Source organism: Trichoderma evansii (assembly GCF_050947405.1).
Source record: "Trichoderma evansii strain SZMC 28006 chromosome Unknown GGI43scaffold_26, whole genome shotgun sequence".
In the NCBI taxonomy this organism is placed as follows: Eukaryota; Fungi; Ascomycota; class Sordariomycetes; order Hypocreales; family Hypocreaceae; genus Trichoderma; species Trichoderma evansii.
This window is the reverse complement of record NW_028145180.1, coordinates 462270-481658: the sequence shown is the minus strand read 5'-3', so window position 1 is coordinate 481658 and position 19389 is coordinate 462270. Positions and strand designations below refer to the sequence as shown.

Genomic DNA, 19389 nt, shown 5'->3' with positions numbered 1-19389 from the left:
TCTTTTTGAGGCGCTGTTTAGTCTAATACAGACATATATAATCAGTCAATGTTGGCGGGCGTATCAGAATCAGATATAGTAACGAGAGGAGACAAAGGCGGGTCAAAAGCAGCCAGACACATATACCGAATTTGGGATGGTACGGATGTGGAGCTGGAACGGGCCATAGTTTTACGCAGATTTCTACACTCTATTACACCAGACCTATTTAAAGAAGAAATACGATGGCGGGAGCAAGTGGAATGCTCACCAAAACGAATGTAACAGCTTTGCACATATAACTTTTCTAGTATATTCACCGCGTAAACCGCCTTCATTCGAGTCAATATGGTGGAGAAGTAGCCTCGCCATGTACAAAGCAGCTTGCGGCAGGAAGATGATGAGAGAAGAGTAAACCCCTATTATACCTCAAGTTTGGGTCTTACGAAATTGTCTTAACGCCTTAATTTATTCATTCTCAGATCACTTTCCTACTTATCCAGCTCCCATTACCATTCTGAGGCCTCAAGCTGCAGCAGGGTAACCTCACTCTCAACCTCTATGTTTTTCTTTAAGGGTCGGCTACTGGAACGCAGCGTTCATCCAAGCCCGACGTTGGTGGCCCACATTGGCGCTTAACAGGAGGTTCGGCGACCGGAATGCAGCGTTTATCTAAAGGCGAGCCTAACGGCGGTGGCCCACATTGGCGTTTAACGAGCGCCGCATCCGTTTCGGCTACATCAAATATATTAGCGGGAAAAGCTCAAATAATAAGTCGCAAAGGCTTACTTGTACTGAGGGGAAGAGCTGTGACAACACTGCCCAGAAAGACAATAGACACAAATGTAAGAACATGCATGTTGGTTAGGTTCCTGCTGAGTTCTGTAATGAAAGGCAGCCTGTTGGTGCATTCATGTTGGAGGTGGAAATATCACCTGCCTTTTATACCCAGCTAAACTATACCTCATATTTTCGTATCCATTTTCTGCTACCAATTCGCATGATTTATGTCCGTATCTACTCCCCTGTCGTTCTCGACGCAGTCTAAGGCACTTTTGTATTTAGAATGCGTAATAGAGTTTCCTAAACTATCCTTCGTCTCGAGCGTTTACCCAATTTAGTAATACTTCATGGAACTTTTATCGACATGATATGAGTTTTAGATCTATTTTCGAGTATATAGTCCAAGAAAGGAAATCCGGAGATGTCGTATTCCAAAAAAGGCCCCCCTTTCCTACACAATACCCCGCTTATAACCAATATTTTAGTTGGCGATAACAAGGAAGTGCGCCCGCAATCCGAATCTCAATGCTTACCTATTGACAAATGAGTATTTGCAAGCTGTGTGGACAGACATTGCGCCGGAGAAGCTTGAGAAAAGAGTGGAGTGATGAGTTGCACACACGAGAATAGATAGTAGGCATATAAAATCGCCTTCCAATAGTATTAAAAGTATAGTTTTTTCCGTGCTGACGGTATTATGTGTCAGCACCCAGTTCCATTTCCAGCGGTTTATCTCTCCCATTTTCCACTTACAAACACTTTGGTAATATTTAATTGCAAAGAAAACAAATATCTAAACAAAAAGCACTTACAATCAATAAGCTACAACACAGACGCAACACGTACATGAGCTGTAGGCGAATGCTAGTCGGAATATACGACTGCTATGTTTTACCCCTTCAAATCATTCTCTCTTTTCATATTCTAGACGCTTCCACGGATTTTCATTGCACATAATACATTTTCAAGGAATAAAAACCACTTATCTGCCCGGTGATTAGTGCAAGAGAAATAGTGGCAAACAGGGGAAAGGTTATATACACTTTCAAGCGATGTAATATAAACAGGCACATTAATAACTATTTACGCAATTCTATTTAGTATGTTTATATCGTTCCTAAAGGTTTGATTGCCAATACATCAAAAACTTGGTACTTCCCAATAGGCATACCGTACAAGTATTATCTACCGAGACGAGGAATGCTATTTTTCCCGTGAAATGTGTAAGAGAGTCATCACAGAACGAGAAGTAGTATTCCGTAAAGTATAAGGAGGGCAAAATGCCATTAAAGATATCATGTACCCTCAGGGTTTAGCAGATCCAGTTTAGCAGCTGAAATTAAGTAGCAAAGATGGGTAAATCTGCTTAGTTTAAATACTAAAGATATTATTTCTCCATCTTTAAGCAGAAAAATGAAATAAGTTCACCTTTTTTCAAATCCTCTCGAGGATGCTGGGCAAAATTAGCTGCAGAAATGGGTAAGAGTTAATCAATTAATAAAATGGGGCTGTCATTTTGTATTGTAAGTTACAAAGAAATAGCTGGCTGGCAAAAAAGAAAAAGAAAGAGAAAGGGAAAGAGAAAAAGAAAGAGAAAAAGAAAGAGAAAAGAAAAGAGAAAAAGAAAGAGAAAAAGAAAGAGAAAAAGAAAGAGAAAAAGAAAGAGAAAAAGAAAGAGAAAAAGAAAGAGAAAAAGAAAGAGAAAAAGAAAGATATAAGAGAAACAAAAAAAAGGAAGAGAGAAGAGAGAAGGAAGAAGAAAAATAAAGAAGACGCACAAGAAAAGAAACGAAAAGAGAAGGAATATGCCAATACATTTGGATGATGCAAGAATTACCAACAAGTAAGACATTGCTGTCTGTGTATATATGGGATCTAGGCTTGCGTTGATATCTAGTTGCAGCTCAATAAACCCTACGCTACCACTATCACGAAATGATTTAGTATTGAAGATGGAAATCAATTGCTAGTAATCTGTTGATAACTAAGCTAGCTGACAAATTGATGACAGATTTCTCATCTAGACAACTACAAAAGAGGTATCAATAGCCACTGCCAAGGTAAATAATCCTCGGATAATCGTAATTTGATAAAATATTCATGTTTCATTTAAATTATGTATTTACTAGCCATGTATAAAATCTTACTCTCTATATGAGCGGATACACTAAGCTCCCCCTTAATATTAAAACACCTGCTAAGACGAAATATGTATTTGCAGGCAGGAAGCGCCAAGTATTATGCTGAATATAGCTAAGACCACATAAAAAGGGGGCAGGCAATATATTATAAAATGCTAAGAGTTCTTAAAATTAATGAAGTTGTCTTGGAACCACACAGAGAACATTTTATCTCGCAATTTCAATACGCCATGGCATGTTCAATAAACACTCTCATCTTTCCCAGCGATTATGGAAGCAATAGCTCCCCCGCGATTATCTGCCCTTCCGCTGGATCTGCATCATTTCAAGATGAAATTTCATATGCCCAGTTGGAGTTTATGACACATTCTGTGCAGTGCGATCTTGCTTGCATGGGCATTACAAAAGACAGCAGAGTTGCGCTTGTATTACCGAATGGATTGGAGTTTGCTGTTATACTTCTTGGAATTATACGCCAGCGTGGTATTGCAGCCCCACTAAACCCACAGTACACGCAAACTGAGTTCAGGGATATCTTCTCACAGATGAAACTCGATTTGGTGGTGATGCTGCCCCAAGCGCGGGGGCCAGGTGACAGCTCATATTTGACCGATCCAGCTTTCCAAGCAGCACAGCAGTTGGGAGTGCACGTAGCATTCTGCTACAGAAAGGGTACACCAAATGACGGAGATGAACAGATTTTGAAGCTCGCCCTGAGGCCACATGAAATCACCAATAACAGTTGCACGCCTGCCATTCCTGATACTGGAGCGACCATCTTCTCAAGAGATGAGGTGCTGTCTGAAGACAAGGTTGTCATGCTCTCGACAAGCGGGACCACAGGTGCACCCAAATTGGTCCTACTCAGTCACACCAATCTTCTCACCGCAATGCGCATTATTATTGCCAATCATCAACTCTCATCTAGTGATAGAACCATCATAATTACGCCGCTGCATCACATTATTGGTCTCTGTGGCTCTTTGCTTGCTACGCTCTTCTCTGGAGGCTGTGCCGTCATTCCAGGTTCGCTCCCTGGCGCCTTCTGGCAGCGATGTGCCGATTACGGTATCACATGGTTTCATGCTGTTCCGACTCTTCATCGATTACTCCTAAACTTCCCGCGGCCTGGTGGCCGTGTTTCCTCACATCTGAGGTTTATCAGATGTGGTGGTAGCGAGATCTCTCCGGATTTGTATGAACGCTTAGTTGCGTTGGGTCCGCCTTTGCTGGAAGTTTATGGCATGACGGAGACAGCCCCCGCAATATTCTGCAACCTTTGGAAAGAAGACAATATGAGACGCAGGGGCCATTTTCCCATTCCAGATGCTGTAGATGTGATGGTTTTGCCATCCAACGCATTGGGGCAAGGGGTTAATAGCGCCAATACCTTGATCGCTGCGCTAACTAAAGCGCCTGGTATTATTGGCGAGGTTTGCGTGCTTGGCCAAAACGTAATGGAAGGATATCTTGAAAACTCTCAAGCCAATACTGAGGCTTTTCTTCCCAACGGATACTTTCGCACTGGTGATCTCGGCGCCATTGAGCCTGATGGTTACCTGAGGCTGGTGGGTAGAATTAAAGAGGTCATCAATAAAGGCGGTGAGAAAATTGGTCCTGCCGAGATTGAGCACGTAGCTTTGACTCATGAATCGGTTTCAGGGGCCGCGTGCTTTCGTATCGCTGACGAAGTGTACGGCGATGAGATTGGTGAGCAAATGTTCATTTACCGACACTTCTGCAATGCTATCTGGTGCTAACGAATATTTTGTTCCCAAAGGGCTTGCCGTATCTCTGCAACCAAATCAGGTGCGGGGTCCACTGGTTGTGTCGGAATTGAAGCGCCATTTTGCTCAATATTTAACACAATTCAAAGTTCCCAAAGAGGTAAAATCTTATTGCATTATATATTCAACGAATATGTTAAGTTGCAGAATTGGAGCTAATGCATACGCGCTGTAGATTGTATTTGTTGAGATCATCCCGTATAACCCAACGGGGAAGCCGATGAGAACTCAGCTATCCCAGCATTTTGCAAATGGGCTGCTCTAAATTCCATTTCACAAAATGAATTACTTGTACACTATAGAAAAATGTAAAGTAACATCCATGACACAAATACTATTAGACGGTTTATTACGGGGATCAAAATAAACGTCGGCGAGTGCCGATAATCCAAAAAAGAAAATTAATATAGAAATTACTTAGATCGCTTACATGTGCTAATATAAATTTTAGCCCACCCCTATAAAGTTAAAGATATATCTTCTACGAGCGTATTATGAAGACTTTGAGATATATTATATCGTTTGAGTATTTTTATACATATGTTGACCTCCAAAGGCAGAATAATACTCGGAAATTAACAGACCATTGAGTGAGAATGATAAAGGCTATATAGCTCTAAGCAGCAAGTTTGAGAAAATACTAAGTAAATTTTAATTGTAACACGAAAGGTATTAAATTGAGAATAGCAGCGTTTCGCCTCACTCTTGGCGTTGATCCACTCTTAATTTCGGGCTCCGGAAACTTTTGGCGAATCATTTTCTAATATTACCAAAAGTCTCTTCGATGAAATCGGTGGTTTAGTACCGAGGTATACTATAAGCCATACTCGTTACGTAGTTTCAATATGAATATTTATTTAATGCTTGGTTACACATTTATATATATATAATATTCAATAGAGAGACAGGGAGAGAAGAAAAAGGACGAGATGAGGCCATAAAAGAAATAACAATATGTCTTAATGAATCTCTCTAAGCGTGTTTTGCTTTTATTTTAATAAAAAAAAAAAAAAAAAAAAAAAACTACAAAACGAGATGAAATTTAACTAAAGAAATTGGCCACTGGTTCTGATGTAATTCCATGTCTCTTCAGTAAGAGATAAAAGCGGATATCTTTAAATTAAGCTACAATCACATGTTTAGGTCAATAACTTCCTGATTTAGTCAATTCTAAGAACTTTTGTACCAATATCACATGAACGAACCTCTTCTTGTGGCATATGCTCGGACTCTACAATCACGCCGACTTACTAGGCCTGGTGCTTAGACACTGTTATAAGTAAAGTGGCAGTACTAGTAATAAACAAGGGACTGATCCTTCACGGCTTATATAAAATTTATCCATAAGCCCTTGCATATACTTATACAGGACTGACCAGGGCTTCTGCTGAGATATGCTATTTTTACGCACGTATATAGCAACCAAATCTGACAGCTAGTATGCACCTGGGAAAGGATTGAGAGCCCTGCTAGCGCTTTGAGCTGACCAATTCATCTAAGCTATTTATCCATTTCTAGAAAATGACAGTTACCTGCTGCCTTGGTACAGCTGGTGACAGAATGCCTGCTCTATCTGACACAAATGTTTCATGTATAAAAGTTTGGTAATTTGTCTTACAGAATACGAAGGTTCCATCCGTGAGTGCGCTCCGTACCACCCGTACGGGTCGCTGACTTGATTGACATATGACAGATCATACCTTGGCATCTACAAATTAATTAATATAATATAATATTACTACTTTAAGATCGGTGATGATGTGCCGAGCGTATCTGGTGAAGGCGCTAGTATTTTAATGTCGCGGCTTCTAGCATGCTGCCACCCACCCCTTACTAAATTGTATGAATGCTAGCTCTGCTCCTTTTCCCCTCCGAATAGATAAGGTTCATTTTGAAGCTTTTCCGGTTATGTTATTGCTCATATCCCCTATTCTTGTCCATATATAAGCGGAGCAAGAATATATCTGAAAATCGAATGCATTGCAACCTTTCAGTGAGCCATTTCTTCAGCGGCAAAGATATTTATTCATTGAATTTCACCAATTTGAAAGAGTGTAATAACGTCTAGATGGCATCCATCGAGGCTTTACGGCAGATATGGGCAGATGTCCTCGGTATTGAATCCAGCAAATTTGTTGATAGCGACAATTTCATGACCTGTACGTAAACCTAGGCATATCAACCTTAAACTTTCAAGAAAGAACTAACAGCGGAATATTTTTAGTGGGAGGTAATTCAGTAAGTTGAAAAGTTTTTCTACTAGAAAATGGCACTTGCTGATTTAGTCTAGATAAAAGCTATTCAATTTTTAGGCGAAATCGCGTCTTTTGTTGATACGATCGACTTGGCGACTTTTCTGAATAGTAAGGCAGTGATATATAGAGATGCCTTATTTTATTCTAGAAATGCTAATCATGATACTGCGATGAATTAGATGCAACAATTAAAAATGTATGGGACACTATAAGTGCGTATCAGCAAAGCACATATTGTGCAACCACGAAAAAAAATGCACCTATCGAGTCAATCGCAACGATAGAGAGTGTTGCAACTGATAGTATGGTTGGAATAAGCTCTGGAGAACTTACTCAAGTCCTAGAACAAGTGGGGATTGCAAAAGATGACATTGTGCAAGTTGCGCCAGTGAGCTCTATTCAAGGTAATATACTCGATATTCTCATATCTATCAAACGATATATGCATTAAGGAATATATTCACGCAAAACTTTTATTGAAAAGTGATAGACTCGCTAACATGTTTCCCTATAGAGTTCTTTTTACATCATCAACAAAATGGCGGCACAGGATGTATCAATTACATCTACGAAGTTGAAGGGCCCAATCTACAACATGGATTGAAACAATTTGTACGCCTTTTGGAAATGAAAAATCCAATCTTTCGTACAACTATCATCGGCATAGGCAAAAATAGGTTTGCCCTGGCTTTACTCAAAGAAACAACGTCGCATTGGTCCTATCCTTCCAGCCTTCGATCACTTCTTGACAGCACAACTGCCCAGAAGCTTCAGCTGGGTGCACCAGCCGCGAGATATGCTCTTGTGCTAGGAGATACAGCCCACGAAGGTCGCAACTTTTTTGCAATCTCCTTATATCATACTCACTGCGATGCTTTCACACGCTTTCTCATTGACAAAGAGATATCACAAATCATACAGTCTCCATCCAATTATGCACGAGCTGAAAATATTGAACGCCCGTGGTTTGGTGCGTTTGTCAAACATCTACGTCTCATTGCCCCGCAGCAAGAGGTCAGGAAGTGTTGGGAAAATTATTTGCGTGGCGCAAACGTGGCCAATATCCATCCCCTCGACCAAGCTGTAGTCAGTGGCAGCGTCGAGAATGTCTTAACAGACATGCTCCCAGTTCCCTTTATCAATCCTCAACCCAATAGCGATACACCAAGGAACCCAACACAAGTCATCCTCGCTGCATGGGCAATGGCCCTAGCAAAATTATCAGGACATCGAGATATTACGTTTGGCCTTTGTCGTCACGGGAGATCATCTAACACATTTGCGGACGTCTGGCGTGTTATGGGGCCTTTGGTAAATGCGGTACCATTCCGAATTTCTGTACAGAGCAAAGAAGAGCCTGTCACAGAGCTGTTACAGCGAGTCCAAGATGATATCACCACTACAACCAAGTGGGAGCAAGGATTTGCCCCCGGTGTAGTACCAAGCGCTGACGGGCGGCCTTGGGTTCAGTCATTTGTTAATTTGAGATCTGAGTTAAACAAACCCAAGGACGTGTGCAACACAAATGCCGACAATTCAGAAATAAACAAGATTGTCCCCCGGCCAGATCTGGATAACTTCAACACTGACTATCACTGGGCAGTTATATTGATGGTCAAACGGCAACGCGATCAATACGAAGTTTCGATGCTTTATAACTCATCACTTATTGATCATATACGAGCAAATACCCTATTCGCTGATTTCAAATCACTTATGGCTGCGCTGGAAGGAGAGGTTTCAATGAACGTAGGGGATTTACTGGAGCAGCCCCAAGTGGTAGTATGACACCAATAAGGGATAAGGAGAGTATATTATGTTTCACAAACATCTGACCAAATTGAGCTGCTACACCATAGACATCTCTTTCTTAATCACAAAAGCATTGAAATTTTATGAATGATAATATTTCTTCATACCAACTTGGCTGTATCAAGCATCATTTACTGTTTTGATCTATAAGTACAATGGCTGTAAGGGAAGGGACACCCTGCCTGACATAAATGGTACTTGTAAGTAGGCTTCTGCTATTTAAAGTTAACAAATATGTAATATTAATCCTTCCTTGAGTATTTTCATGCATTGGTAAGTAAATCATTTTATGTAAATTTACTGCACCATCTTTGTGAAATAATTGGAATCCATGTATTTAGTAGAATGGCGCTATATTATAGTGGACTAGAAACCTGGGTGAAATCAATAGCACTATGGTGTGGTAAGCAGGCGCTATAGTACAGCGAGTAAATGTGGTCGCAGACTTTTGTCCGCTCACCGCATCTTACCTTTTCCCCACAAACCCTATTATCCATTTTTCTCTTCTTTCTTTCTGTCTTTTTTTTTATTTACCTTCTTAATTTTTTTTAATAAATTATTGATTCTATTTACGCCATATAGGATGGTGGATAAGCTATTTCGTAACCCTCAATTGCACTCCAGCGCGCACCGAAGGTTCATACCTATACTTCCATAACTCAAATAATTCTTTTCAAGTACTTTTTGGAATCTAAAGTAAAATCTACTACATCAGATACTTTTGTAAAAATTTTACCTCGATGTCCTGCTGTGACTGGTTTGTAGTCCCAGACATGTAACCTGCGAAATCAAATGGCTCAATCTTAAAAAAACTCTTTTGGTTCTTTCGCTGCCATGTATGCTTCTTCATGGGGCTCGGCAGGTAGCTCTCCACTAGGACACACATATAAGAGAGGGGTAGGCGAAACTCTTGGTAAATACGCTCGGAATTCGTTAATAAAATTGTAGAATGCGCTTTCAAGGGTTACTTTGTTTTCCCAGTCATATTCTTTCCCATCCGTAAACGTTTGAATAAAACTGTAAAATCCGAAAAGTGCAGGTCCTCCGAGCAGTGCTTTTTGAGGGTTTGCGGCAGCTTCTTCAGCAGAGGCTGGGAATAACTGAATATACTCTTGATTTTTTCCAGAATTTTCGGAAAATTCTGAGAAAGCCCTTCTCGATCGGTCCAGTAGTCCGGGAGGATAAAATCGAGCATCCATATCTCCAGATAGTCCAGGAACCTGCACTATGAGAGCTTTTACTCTTGGATCAACAGCTGCTTCTCAGATAGCAACACCTCCTCCATGTCCACCACCAACTAGCAGAATGTTAGCATCTATATTTAATTCTAAAATTATTGGATATCCTCCGCATAACAATAGTTTCTGTTACTTACGAAGAGCGATACGATTTACATCTACCCACGGAATTAATGATGTGGCATACGTAACAGCATCAAAGACGTCCTCTGACTGCTTGTCAAAGTTAATATTGTGTCTTGGCAGTCCATCACTTTTACCAAACGTCCGGGGATCGTAAGTTAATGTAGCAAATCCACCATCGTTGAAGATTTTTGCTTGGACATCCATTAATTGTGCGCTTATAACGCCAAACTGCTTAATCTCAGTGAAATTGTGCCTTATGGTTGTTTGGAGGAAGTCATACTGGAGATAGCAAGATCACCAGCGGCGCACCTGGCTTATCCATTAATGTGAGCAGTCCCCTCAAGGTAAGACCATCTCGAGTTTGGAACTCAACACTCTTGGTATTGGGCATATTGCTTTTGTCGTTTGCGCAGGCGTGCTAAATTTCGGACCTGGAGCAAGCTGATACTTGACTACAAAGGTATCGCAATAAAAATAAACAGTTATATTGCAGACACACGATGAATTGTCGCTATATGCACCGATTTTTAGTCTTTTAATGTTGGAAATAGCCATGTGAGGTTATTAGATGTGTTTAAGAAGGCTATTTGAACCAGATATGTTTCCAAATCAATATTCCTAATTATGGAAGATTACTGATATAGGTATAAGAAAAGATTGGCGCTAATGTAAGTTTCTTCTGAGATGAAATCTTCATACAATTCCAAGATATTTATAAGCACTGTATATTGTATATTGATCTCAAGCTTTTCATTCTTTACCTCTCATAATAAGTAATACATGTAACTATATATACATAATCATCGTGTATAGATTATGAATCTTATTGCCACATTAAGGCACCAGTTGTAAAGATTTGATGACTCAGCGTGTATACATTATCTAAAAGAAAGTCACACGAAGTAAATGTTCATATACGGAGGTCGCTACCAAAAGTTCTGTCTCACCGCCTGATTTTTTCTACCAGCAGAATTCCTCCCTTGCCAGCAATCCCGTATTCTAACCTAGCCACAATATAATAATAACATAACACTTACAGCGCTATTAAGCAGCATCACATAATATAATTCTAAAAAAAATAATTTTTTATAATACAGTAACACAGGCTTAGGCCTTAACTATAAAACTAGCTAGGTTTTCTAGCAAGTAAATATAGTAAATTACTAGGATTTATTCTAAGACTATAATATTAATTTTAAATTAAGCTATTAAGCATAGCTTTAACTTATTAAAGCTACTAATCTTAAATATTTATATATAAGATATACCTAGGTCAGGCTAGCTATATAAGCAAGTTAATATTAAAGATATTATCTTATAAAAAGTATACTGTAATTAATATAGCAGGGAGAAAAGCTATACTCTAATTTGAAGTAAATTAAAAGGCTAAGTCTCTTTAATAATTATATAGCAAGTTCTCTAGATTACTAGGATTTATAAGATAAAACTAATAAAAAAACTAGGCTTAATAGCAGTAATAAAAAAAGTAAAACTAGCCTAATATCTTACCCATATATATTAAACTTTAAAAAATTAAAAAAAATTATTTAATTAAATAAAATTATTATTATTTTTCTTTATTAATAAAAAAGCTATTATATATAATATTTATTAAAAAAATATATAATTTGCTTATATATTTATAAGTAATAAAAAGGATATATAAAGTTTTAGTTTTAAAACTTTTTTTTATATAATAAAAAAAAGCCTTATTATACTTAAAAGCTTAAAATTATAAGAAAATATATTAAAAATAAAAAATAATTAAAAAAATAAATAAAAAAATTAAGCTATTAATAAAAAAAATATAAGAAATTAAAAATAATATATACTACTTAAATATTTAAAGCAGGCCTAGCTTCAAATTTAAGTAAAAGTTTATAAAAGAAATAAAAAAGCTTTTTTATAGTAAAAGCAGTGGTATTAACTAGTAGTATTACTAGCAGCAGATTATTATTTTAAGACTTATTTTATTTATAAAAAAAGTTAGCCCTAAGGCTATTATATCAAAGAATAATACTTTTTTATATTAGTATTATATATAATTTATTATTTATAATAAGTATTAAGTCTAGAAAATAACCTGGATAGCTAATTTACTTAACTTTAATATAATTAAGCTAGTGTAATTTTATATAAAAAAAAATATTATAAAGCACAGCGCCTTGAAGTTAATAAGCAAGGCAATAATAGCCTGGATTTATACCTGGGATAAAATACTTTAAATACAAATACAGGCTTAAATTAAATCAATTCCTTATTATATATAAAAAATTATTTACCTAGAAGGTAGAAATAATTATAGAAAAGAGGAAAAAGAACCGCTGGCTAGAAACTGGTGTTGTAATTGACCTTGATTAAATTCTTTATGTTCTATAATCTTGTTCCTTTAACCCCCCCCCCCCCCCCCCTCTCTCTTTTACTATTCCAGGTAAAGTGGGCCTCAAGGCGGTAAGACAGAACTTTTAATAGCGACCTCCGTATGATAAACGGAATACCAAATACAAGGCTTGTTTCGGATATTAGGGATGTAGAATCAGCAAGGTGTCAGTAAGACCCAAATTCCTATACGAAGCACATCATCTCTATGACGATCATGCCGCCTTATTTTTTATTTGATTCTTTTTTTTTTGATTGGCGTAAGCTATGAATAGACTACATGAGAGATATTAAGTTAATTATCTGCCACTCCCCATACCATCTAATCCACTTGTTTGTCTGTCTTGCTATATAGCGCACGCATATAACGATCCACCAAAAGTATACTCAAATTTTATGTTAGTATTTTACTAGTCCTTATACTTTATCAGCGTCCGTCTTTCCTCGAATCTCAACATTATTTGTCCACGGGTCTCGGCCCATCCTAAGTTCGTTACCCACGTAGTTCAAGTCTTCATAACCTATTGCTATCCCACTCAAAAAATTAACATCCCCAACAAGACCCAATTCACGTTGTAGTACTTCTGGATATCCTGTAATGCTAGCCATGTAACAGGCCTCAACCCCTTGTGCTCGAAGGGCCAGTGTGAAATTCTGCATCCAGAGCCCAGAACTAAGTATGTCATACTTAGAAAGTCGACTGTCCATATATACTATGGCCGCTGCTTGAGCTCCATAGAGCTGAAAATTCTCTGCTAGTGCAGTTTGTCTCTTTTCATGGTCATCCCGACCAATGGCCAGAAGTTTCCCATATAGTTCTGCTGCAAAGGCTTCTTTGTGATGCATATAATCAGTAGGTGTCTCGGGTAAATTAGGCCATCCTTCACGCCATGCCTGTGACAAAGCATTTTTGAGATTTTCTAATTGCGTGCCAGTTAAAATTATCGCTCGCCAAGGCTGCAAGTTGTTGTTTGATGCGGTTGACTGAGCTAGCGCCAACGACTTTTTTAATATTTCAGGTGATATGCTATCAGGTAGGAATCGGCGGACAGAGTGACGGCCATTGATCAGTAGATCGAGCGAGGTTAGAAGGGAAGTCTCGGACTCTATGGTAGACATTATTAAAAATAGTGGATGAAGTATCATGTGTGATTATTTGCAGCAGAATGTGCGAATTTGAGCAGTTCAAGAAAGCAAAGTTGGGTTGGGCTCTGTCTATATAGCAGAGTGGCCCTTGCCATGCTGTCTGTGTCGTAATGAAATTTTACATTATTAATTCACCTGCACTCAAACTATCAACAACGGAGAAGCTAAAAGAAAAGAAAATAACCCCTAGAAAGAAATAATGCTGCAATACGTTTCGTAGATGGCGTAAATGGCGCAGTTGACAACTGTAGCGAGCGATCCATTTCTTTCAGGGGCAATTGATTAGGAATATTTTCACAGTCAGAAGGTAGCTCAGCCGACCAATATCTGTGCGCCACCTAGGGATATGACATAACCATCTTTCGATTCGGCTTGATAAGCTGAATTCAATAATTCCAATAAACACAGGGCCATTGGATGTAGTATTTCGAAAGGCGGGAAAATATATATCTTTTACAAGCTTTAGACATCAAGTACAATTATGCACGACTTTTTTTTATCCCATACTGCCATATTTATACATGGGACCGTGTCGTCTGTACTACCTAGGTCTAGTGGGTTGACTAGCTTGATCGGAAAAATGACAGTCTAGCAAGCTAGTTCTGCGCCGATGTTATGGACGCCCTTGCTGTACATTTTCTTGTTTGCGGCTTGTGAGATGTTTAAACCCAATAACCCTTCTTACTTCCTTTATAAAGCTTATCAGCATAGCCTCTCAAAATTTGATGTGACAGATCTTATCGCCTCAGCGTCTGCGAACCGGTATAATGTCTATTTCCGCATTATGGGCTCGCTCTACGTTACTCAGTAGCTACCAGCCACTCCGGATATATACGGGTACAGTGCGTTCAAGCAGTACTGAGTCATCACCTCTATTACGGGAAGGAGATTCCCATCACCCTATTGCAAGTATGACTCTAACTGACGCATAGCCAAAACTCCAAGCTGTAATGTTCCTATACACTAATAGCGTTCTGTGTGGTATCGTCGCTACAGGTAGCAATTGTATTACAAAATCTACAACACTGCGTTTAATGCCACTCGGCGGTTCGATTACGTATGGCGTTGGATCTTCTGATAAGAATGGTTACCGGAAATTCCTTTATGACATGCTCACTTCGGACGGTTATATCGTGGAAATGGTAGGGTCGCGAAAATCCGGTACGATGGCTAATAACCAGAACGAAGGATGGCGGGGGTTCACGATTGACCAGATTGAGCGAAAAGCACGTATATCTATCCCCTTGCTAATGCCTAACCTCGTAACCATCAACGCTGGTTCCAACGATTGTCTTCAGGATCTTGAAATAGGACAAATTGGAAATCGCGTCAGTGGGTTAGTGGAGTACATTTGGAGCACTTGTCCAGGCGCTACGGTCATCTTGTCTACACTCCTCTTGAATTCGGATATCTTTACAGAACAGCGAATATTACAGGCGAATGCGCAATTTCAAGAGTTAGCTCTCCAAAAACATAAACAACACAAGAGGATAATCCTCGTAGATATGCATGGCGCAGATGGGCCTAACGCCGATGAGTTGGTTGATGGAACACACCCAAATGATTCAGCATATCAAAAAATGGCTAGAATATGGCATAAAGGCATTCGGAAGGCTGTCTCAAAGGGATTTCTTCAGGCATAGATTTCGGATAATAGTCATATTAAGCCTTTTTTTCTTTTTTTTTTTTTTCTTTTTTTTTTTTTAAAAAAAAAAGAGCTGTGGAACTACATAATAGATTATCGACAGTGGAACTTCTGCTATTAATAAATATTCAGATGCTTGGCTAGTTCTACCTGTAGTTCCATTTTTGATTATATCTAATCAATAGCTTAGCACAGTAGAGACACCGAAGAGAATTTTTACAATAATAACTTTTTGTTGCAGTTAACTGAAACTAGTTTCTATATTCTACTACCAGCACAAGCGAAATTCTTGAAATGCAAATATTTGTATCCAACACGAGACGCTGTATTGTTGCAGAAAATGTAATTTTGGTTGCAAACTGATGAATATTAACCATATCAACATTATAGCTACACCAGGCCATGTTCCATCACGAAGGTAAGGTATTGTTCCAGATGCTGCTAACTGTCACACGACCCTCCCAGCCGGGGCTGGATCCGCGAACGCGATATCCAACCGTTTTACTTTGACCCTGCCGAAGCCAGAAACCATTGTCATCAAACGTGACGATGGCGCTTGAATCGCTCGGATCCAGTACGATCCATGTAAATGCACTAACGCCCTTTTCAGCAGTGACGGTGAAGCCATTTTCCTCTTGACGAATTGATAATCCTGGATCAATCAGTTCAGCCTTACTGAGAGGCGTAGCCGTGAAATAATTGGAATGGGAATAAGTTTTCGTGCCCTGAGTATTGGGTGGCGTTCCGGTGGCAGTAATGTTGGCAATCAAAACTGCATTAGCGGCTGGCAGACTGCCGCCGCTTGCGAGCTGAGGTATATTCATGCTTGCCAATATTGTTGAGTTAACTGGGCCAACCGTAAACTTCTGGGCTTTGACAGATAAGTTGGCTAGTCCAACTGGTTTGCCGTCATAGCCAATCCATTCCCAACTGGCCTCACCCGAAACATCACTCCACAAATCAGAAACTGCATATATGTCCAATATGCCTGTAGTAACATTAAATACTGGGGCAATAATAACAGGTTGGAATATGTCTTTTGTCGCATAAAAGTTGACCTTCCAGCGACCGTCGTACTCCCTGCTTGACCATGTCGGCGCTTGCCAGATATCGTTAAGTTGCCAATACAGTGAACCTAACTGTCGATGAGGCATGCCCGAGCCAGCACGATAATATTGAATCTTAGTATGATAGAAATCGGCCTGAAAAATTTGAGTGGCATGGCACCAAGCAGAGAAGTTGGCGATGGGGTCTGCTTTGACGGGCTGTGGATACCACAGCTGAACACCCAGTGTCATCTCGCCCATACCTCTGAGAGGATCAGCCGTATTAGTTGTAGTAAGGCTGCCAGGTGGATAGTGATGGTTTCGCAAGACGGTCATGGTTGAATTAAATGATAGCTGGTCGTTGGGAATAGCCTCACGCCATGTCTCGATGCTAGGCATAGAATGAAAACCAAACTCATTGGCGAATCGGCCAGCAACGTAATGATTGATATCGAAAGCTTGGGCTGCATTATAGTCGTAAAAGTCGCTGTCTCCATACAAATAACCAGGAGTGGTATTATAGAGGCGATCAACAAAGGGAATCGGCAAACTAAAGTTGAGTTCCAAGTAGCCATTGTTGGTGCTACAGGGCATATAGCTGATGCTTCGAGAGTTGCCATAGACGGCAGGTAGCAATGTGTTGAGAAATAGCTCTAGATACTCACTCAAGTAACGCTCATACTGATCTGGAGCACTAGACTTGACAGCAGGTAGCTCATCCTTCTCCATTTCATTTCCACCGGCCCAAAGTGCCATGGATGGATGATGGTTTACACGCCGCACTTGATAAACAGCCTCCTGGCGAACGCTTTCGAGGAAGGCTGGCGCAACTGGGTACAAAGAAACGCTAAATTCGAATTCGCACCAGAGCAGAATTCCCATCTCATCAGCAAGATCGTACATGAAGTCAGGTGCGTATGCGCCGCTGGACCAGACGCGCAGCATATTCTGATTAGCGTCCACAACATCAGAAAGGATTTCACGTATGTGTTCAGGTGTGACACGCGGCCAAAAAGGGTCTGGAGGAACAAAGTTGCTGCCTTTTGCATAAAAAGTGTGCCCATTGATTTCGAAGTGAACTGCAATAACCCGATTAGTCGGCTTGCTATCTATAATACATATGGAAAAATAGCGACTAGTGACTTACAATTGCTGCCATTAATAATTCCTTGGGACAACTCTAGGTCGCTAATAGGCTCCATATTGAGAACTATAGTCCTAAAGCCCATTCGCTTGCTGACAGACGCAATGGTCTTGTATTTTGAGATAATTTCGACGTTCATGCTATAGAGTTTCTGCGCACCAAGGCCATTGGGCCACCAGAGCTCGTATTCAGAAGCATCGAGGGTCGCAATGCCGGTAATGACGTCCCCTCCATTCACTATGTTACTAAGATTTCCAGTACTCACCTGCTTTTTTGTGTCTAAATCCACAATTGAGTATTTCAGGTATGCCTCAAGAGGGATGTTTCCGACAACGTCCACACTCGCGTTAAAAATCCAGTCGGCGGTCTGATCTGGTGGCAAGTTGTTCAGCTGGCCGTATCGGTACAAATCAAAAGCCGAATTTTTAACATATATAGATTCTGGTCCATCAAGTTGAACTAGATACGCGGGCTGCCAAATGCCTGCAGGAGAAAAAGCTGGGCCCCAGTCCCTGCAGATGGCGTCAGCGGTATAACAACTCGGCATATGAAGAGTTGGCGCACCATCCGAAATCAGACTGCTCCTTCCGTACAAATTGTCTGTTGGGAATTTCGTAGACCTCATCAATGCCGTTTGGCCATGTCTCTTGCCCGGGTTCTGCTGCAATGGTTGCCGAGATATTGGGTGCAGCTCCAAACCTGACAGCAAGCTGAGGCTGCTGAGCTTGGCATGATGCCAAGACATCAGAAATATTAAAAACCCACTGACGAAACTGATTGTCAGCATTGGCAACTTGTTGTCCGCAGAAGTCGATGGCGGCGTAGGTATCAAGACCGTTAAAGACGAGGTAGGTGGTCAGGTTCCTAGAGCTTTCCCTGTGGTTGGTCAGATCTTGCACCTGCAGCATATCGGTCGCGGCGCACTGATCGTACAGTCCAATGATTTCGCTGGTATATGTCCAGTTATTAAAGCCAACCCAGCGAAGGTTGAAGTCATTTAGTTCGATCAAACTGCGATGATTGTCATGTTAATTATACCATGGCCTGACCCTCTGAGCATCTGCAAGACGTACGGGTCGCTAATAATGTTCGCTGCGTAAAGATCGACGTGGGCGTGTGATGGGACCTTTCCCGGGACGGATATATTCGGGAAGTTTGGACTTGTAAGAGTCCACTCCTGTTTGGAAAGATTAAGAACTTTATACGACGCATGTGCAAACTGTGCCAGTAGTACGACAGCCGTACCAACGGCCTGTACATATGAAGAAAGTCCCATGATGTGCCCCCAGCGACCCGTATAAATAGCCTTCTATTTATCTGAGAGGTAGCACTTCAAAGATGAATAGAGGTGGTATTGTGGCAAAACGGTGTATAGAAGGCATGCTCTTATAACAATCCAAAGCGATGGTGGTGAGCTTCAAAAGCGGTACCGCATGGTGGCAGATGACATCAAACATCCCTTTCTAAAGTTAATTGCAATTAACATTCGACATTATTGGGCCTTGTGATCAAGTATCTACCCCAGTGGTCTTATCCCTACCGCTTTTTCCCATTGGCAGCCGGGCAACCATACTTCTGAATGATCGGCAGGGAATGGGCACATATTGGTCGTAACCTGAGAAGGTACATGCACTATGTATGCATCAGAGCATCTTCAAGTGGAACAGCATTGAGTTCCAGAACAGAAGGCGACTCCAGTAGCAAATTGTAAAATGATCGTATATACATGCATTTTAACAGTTTGAGCATCGCAAGTCGTGGCTTCAGTCTGCTCTAAACCACACGTTAAGACACGAGGCTTCAAATAGACTCGCCAACAGCGTTGTAGAACTCGCCTTAGTCTAGTGACGCAGTTGGTTGATTTGGAGGTAGCGTTGAAATGCGGGGTGTTGCAGTGAACTCTTAAGC

General features: G+C 40.3%; 7 protein-coding genes across 7 annotated transcripts; 3 read left to right on the top strand and 4 right to left on the bottom strand.

Moving 5' to 3' along the window:
- Positions 1-550: 550 nt before the first annotated feature.
- GGI43DRAFT_387713 (uncharacterized protein) lies at positions 551-838 on the bottom strand (the record flags this gene model as incomplete). Its single annotated transcript, XM_083203971.1, has 2 exons — positions 551-714; positions 769-838. The coding sequence occupies 2 exons, from the start codon at positions 836-838 to the stop codon at positions 551-553; spliced, it is 234 nt and encodes a 77-aa protein (XP_083056601.1).
- Positions 839-3133: 2295 nt separating this feature from the next.
- On the top strand, positions 3134-5167 carry GGI43DRAFT_430638 (CoA synthetase; the record flags this gene model as incomplete). The annotated part of the gene is made up of 3 exons (XM_083209282.1): positions 3134-4613; positions 4684-4790; positions 4866-5167. 3 exons carry the CDS (start codon positions 3134-3136, stop codon positions 4953-4955), a joined length of 1677 nt encoding a protein of 558 aa, XP_083056600.1. The 3' UTR covers positions 4956-5167.
- A 1591-nt stretch (positions 5168-6758) lies between these two features.
- On the top strand, positions 6759-8733 carry GGI43DRAFT_430634 (uncharacterized protein; the record flags this gene model as incomplete). The annotated part of the gene is made up of 5 exons (XM_083209281.1): positions 6759-6849; positions 6915-6928; positions 6981-7053; positions 7125-7349; positions 7460-8733. The coding sequence occupies 5 exons, from the start codon at positions 6759-6761 to the stop codon at positions 8731-8733; spliced, it is 1677 nt and encodes a 558-aa protein (XP_083056599.1).
- A 730-nt stretch (positions 8734-9463) lies between these two features.
- Positions 9464-10512, bottom strand: GGI43DRAFT_430633 (Alpha/Beta hydrolase protein; the record flags this gene model as incomplete). The annotated part of the gene is made up of 5 exons (XM_083209280.1): positions 9464-9571; positions 9642-9997; positions 10034-10054; positions 10133-10349; positions 10402-10512. 5 exons carry the CDS (start codon positions 10510-10512, stop codon positions 9464-9466), a joined length of 813 nt encoding a protein of 270 aa, XP_083056598.1.
- A 2139-nt stretch (positions 10513-12651) lies between these two features.
- Positions 12652-13670, bottom strand: GGI43DRAFT_416058 (Nitroreductase-like protein). Its single transcript, XM_083207224.1, has one exon. The coding sequence runs from the start codon at positions 13644-13646 to the stop codon at positions 12918-12920; it is 729 nt and encodes a 242-aa protein (XP_083056597.1). The 5' UTR covers positions 13647-13670; the 3' UTR covers positions 12652-12917.
- A 656-nt stretch (positions 13671-14326) lies between these two features.
- GGI43DRAFT_416057 (SGNH/GDSL hydrolase family protein) lies at positions 14327-15390 on the top strand. The gene is made up of 2 exons (XM_083207223.1): positions 14327-14555; positions 14643-15390. The coding sequence occupies exons 1-2, from the start codon at positions 14414-14416 to the stop codon at positions 15287-15289; spliced, it is 789 nt and encodes a 262-aa protein (XP_083056596.1). The 5' UTR covers positions 14327-14413; the 3' UTR covers positions 15290-15390.
- A 114-nt stretch (positions 15391-15504) lies between these two features.
- Positions 15505-19366, bottom strand: GGI43DRAFT_416055 (beta-mannosidase). The gene is made up of 4 exons (XM_083207222.1): positions 18555-19366; positions 18046-18492; positions 17485-17993; positions 15505-17416 (listed from the first exon to the last, which is right to left on the bottom strand). The coding sequence occupies exons 1-4, from the start codon at positions 18755-18757 to the stop codon at positions 15702-15704; spliced, it is 2874 nt and encodes a 957-aa protein (XP_083056595.1). The 5' UTR covers positions 18758-19366; the 3' UTR covers positions 15505-15701.
- Between the last annotated feature and the right edge of the window lie 23 nt (positions 19367-19389).

Bases quoted from the DNA above. Each gene is read 5' to 3' on its own strand.
- GGI43DRAFT_416057 (XM_083207223.1), top strand. From the start codon at position 14,414: ATGTCTATTTCCGCATTATGGGCTCGCTCTACGTTACTCAGTAGCTAC. The intron at 14,556-14,642 runs GTATGACTCTAA...TCGTCGCTACAG, and splicing joins TTCCCATCACCCTATTGCAA to GTAGCAATTGTATTACAAAA.
- GGI43DRAFT_416058 (XM_083207224.1), bottom strand. From the start codon at position 13,646: ATGATACTTCATCCACTATTTTTAATAATGTCTACCATAGAGTCCGAG.
- GGI43DRAFT_416055 (XM_083207222.1), bottom strand. From the start codon at position 18,757: ATGGGACTTTCTTCATATGTACAGGCCGTTGGTACGGCTGTCGTACTA. The intron at 18,493-18,554 runs GTACGTCTTGCA...CAATCATCGCAG, and splicing joins GCGAACATTATTAGCGACCC to TTTGATCGAACTAAATGACT. The intron at 17,417-17,484 runs GTAAGTCACTAG...GGGTTATTGCAG, and splicing joins AATTATTAATGGCAGCAATT to TTCACTTCGAAATCAATGGG.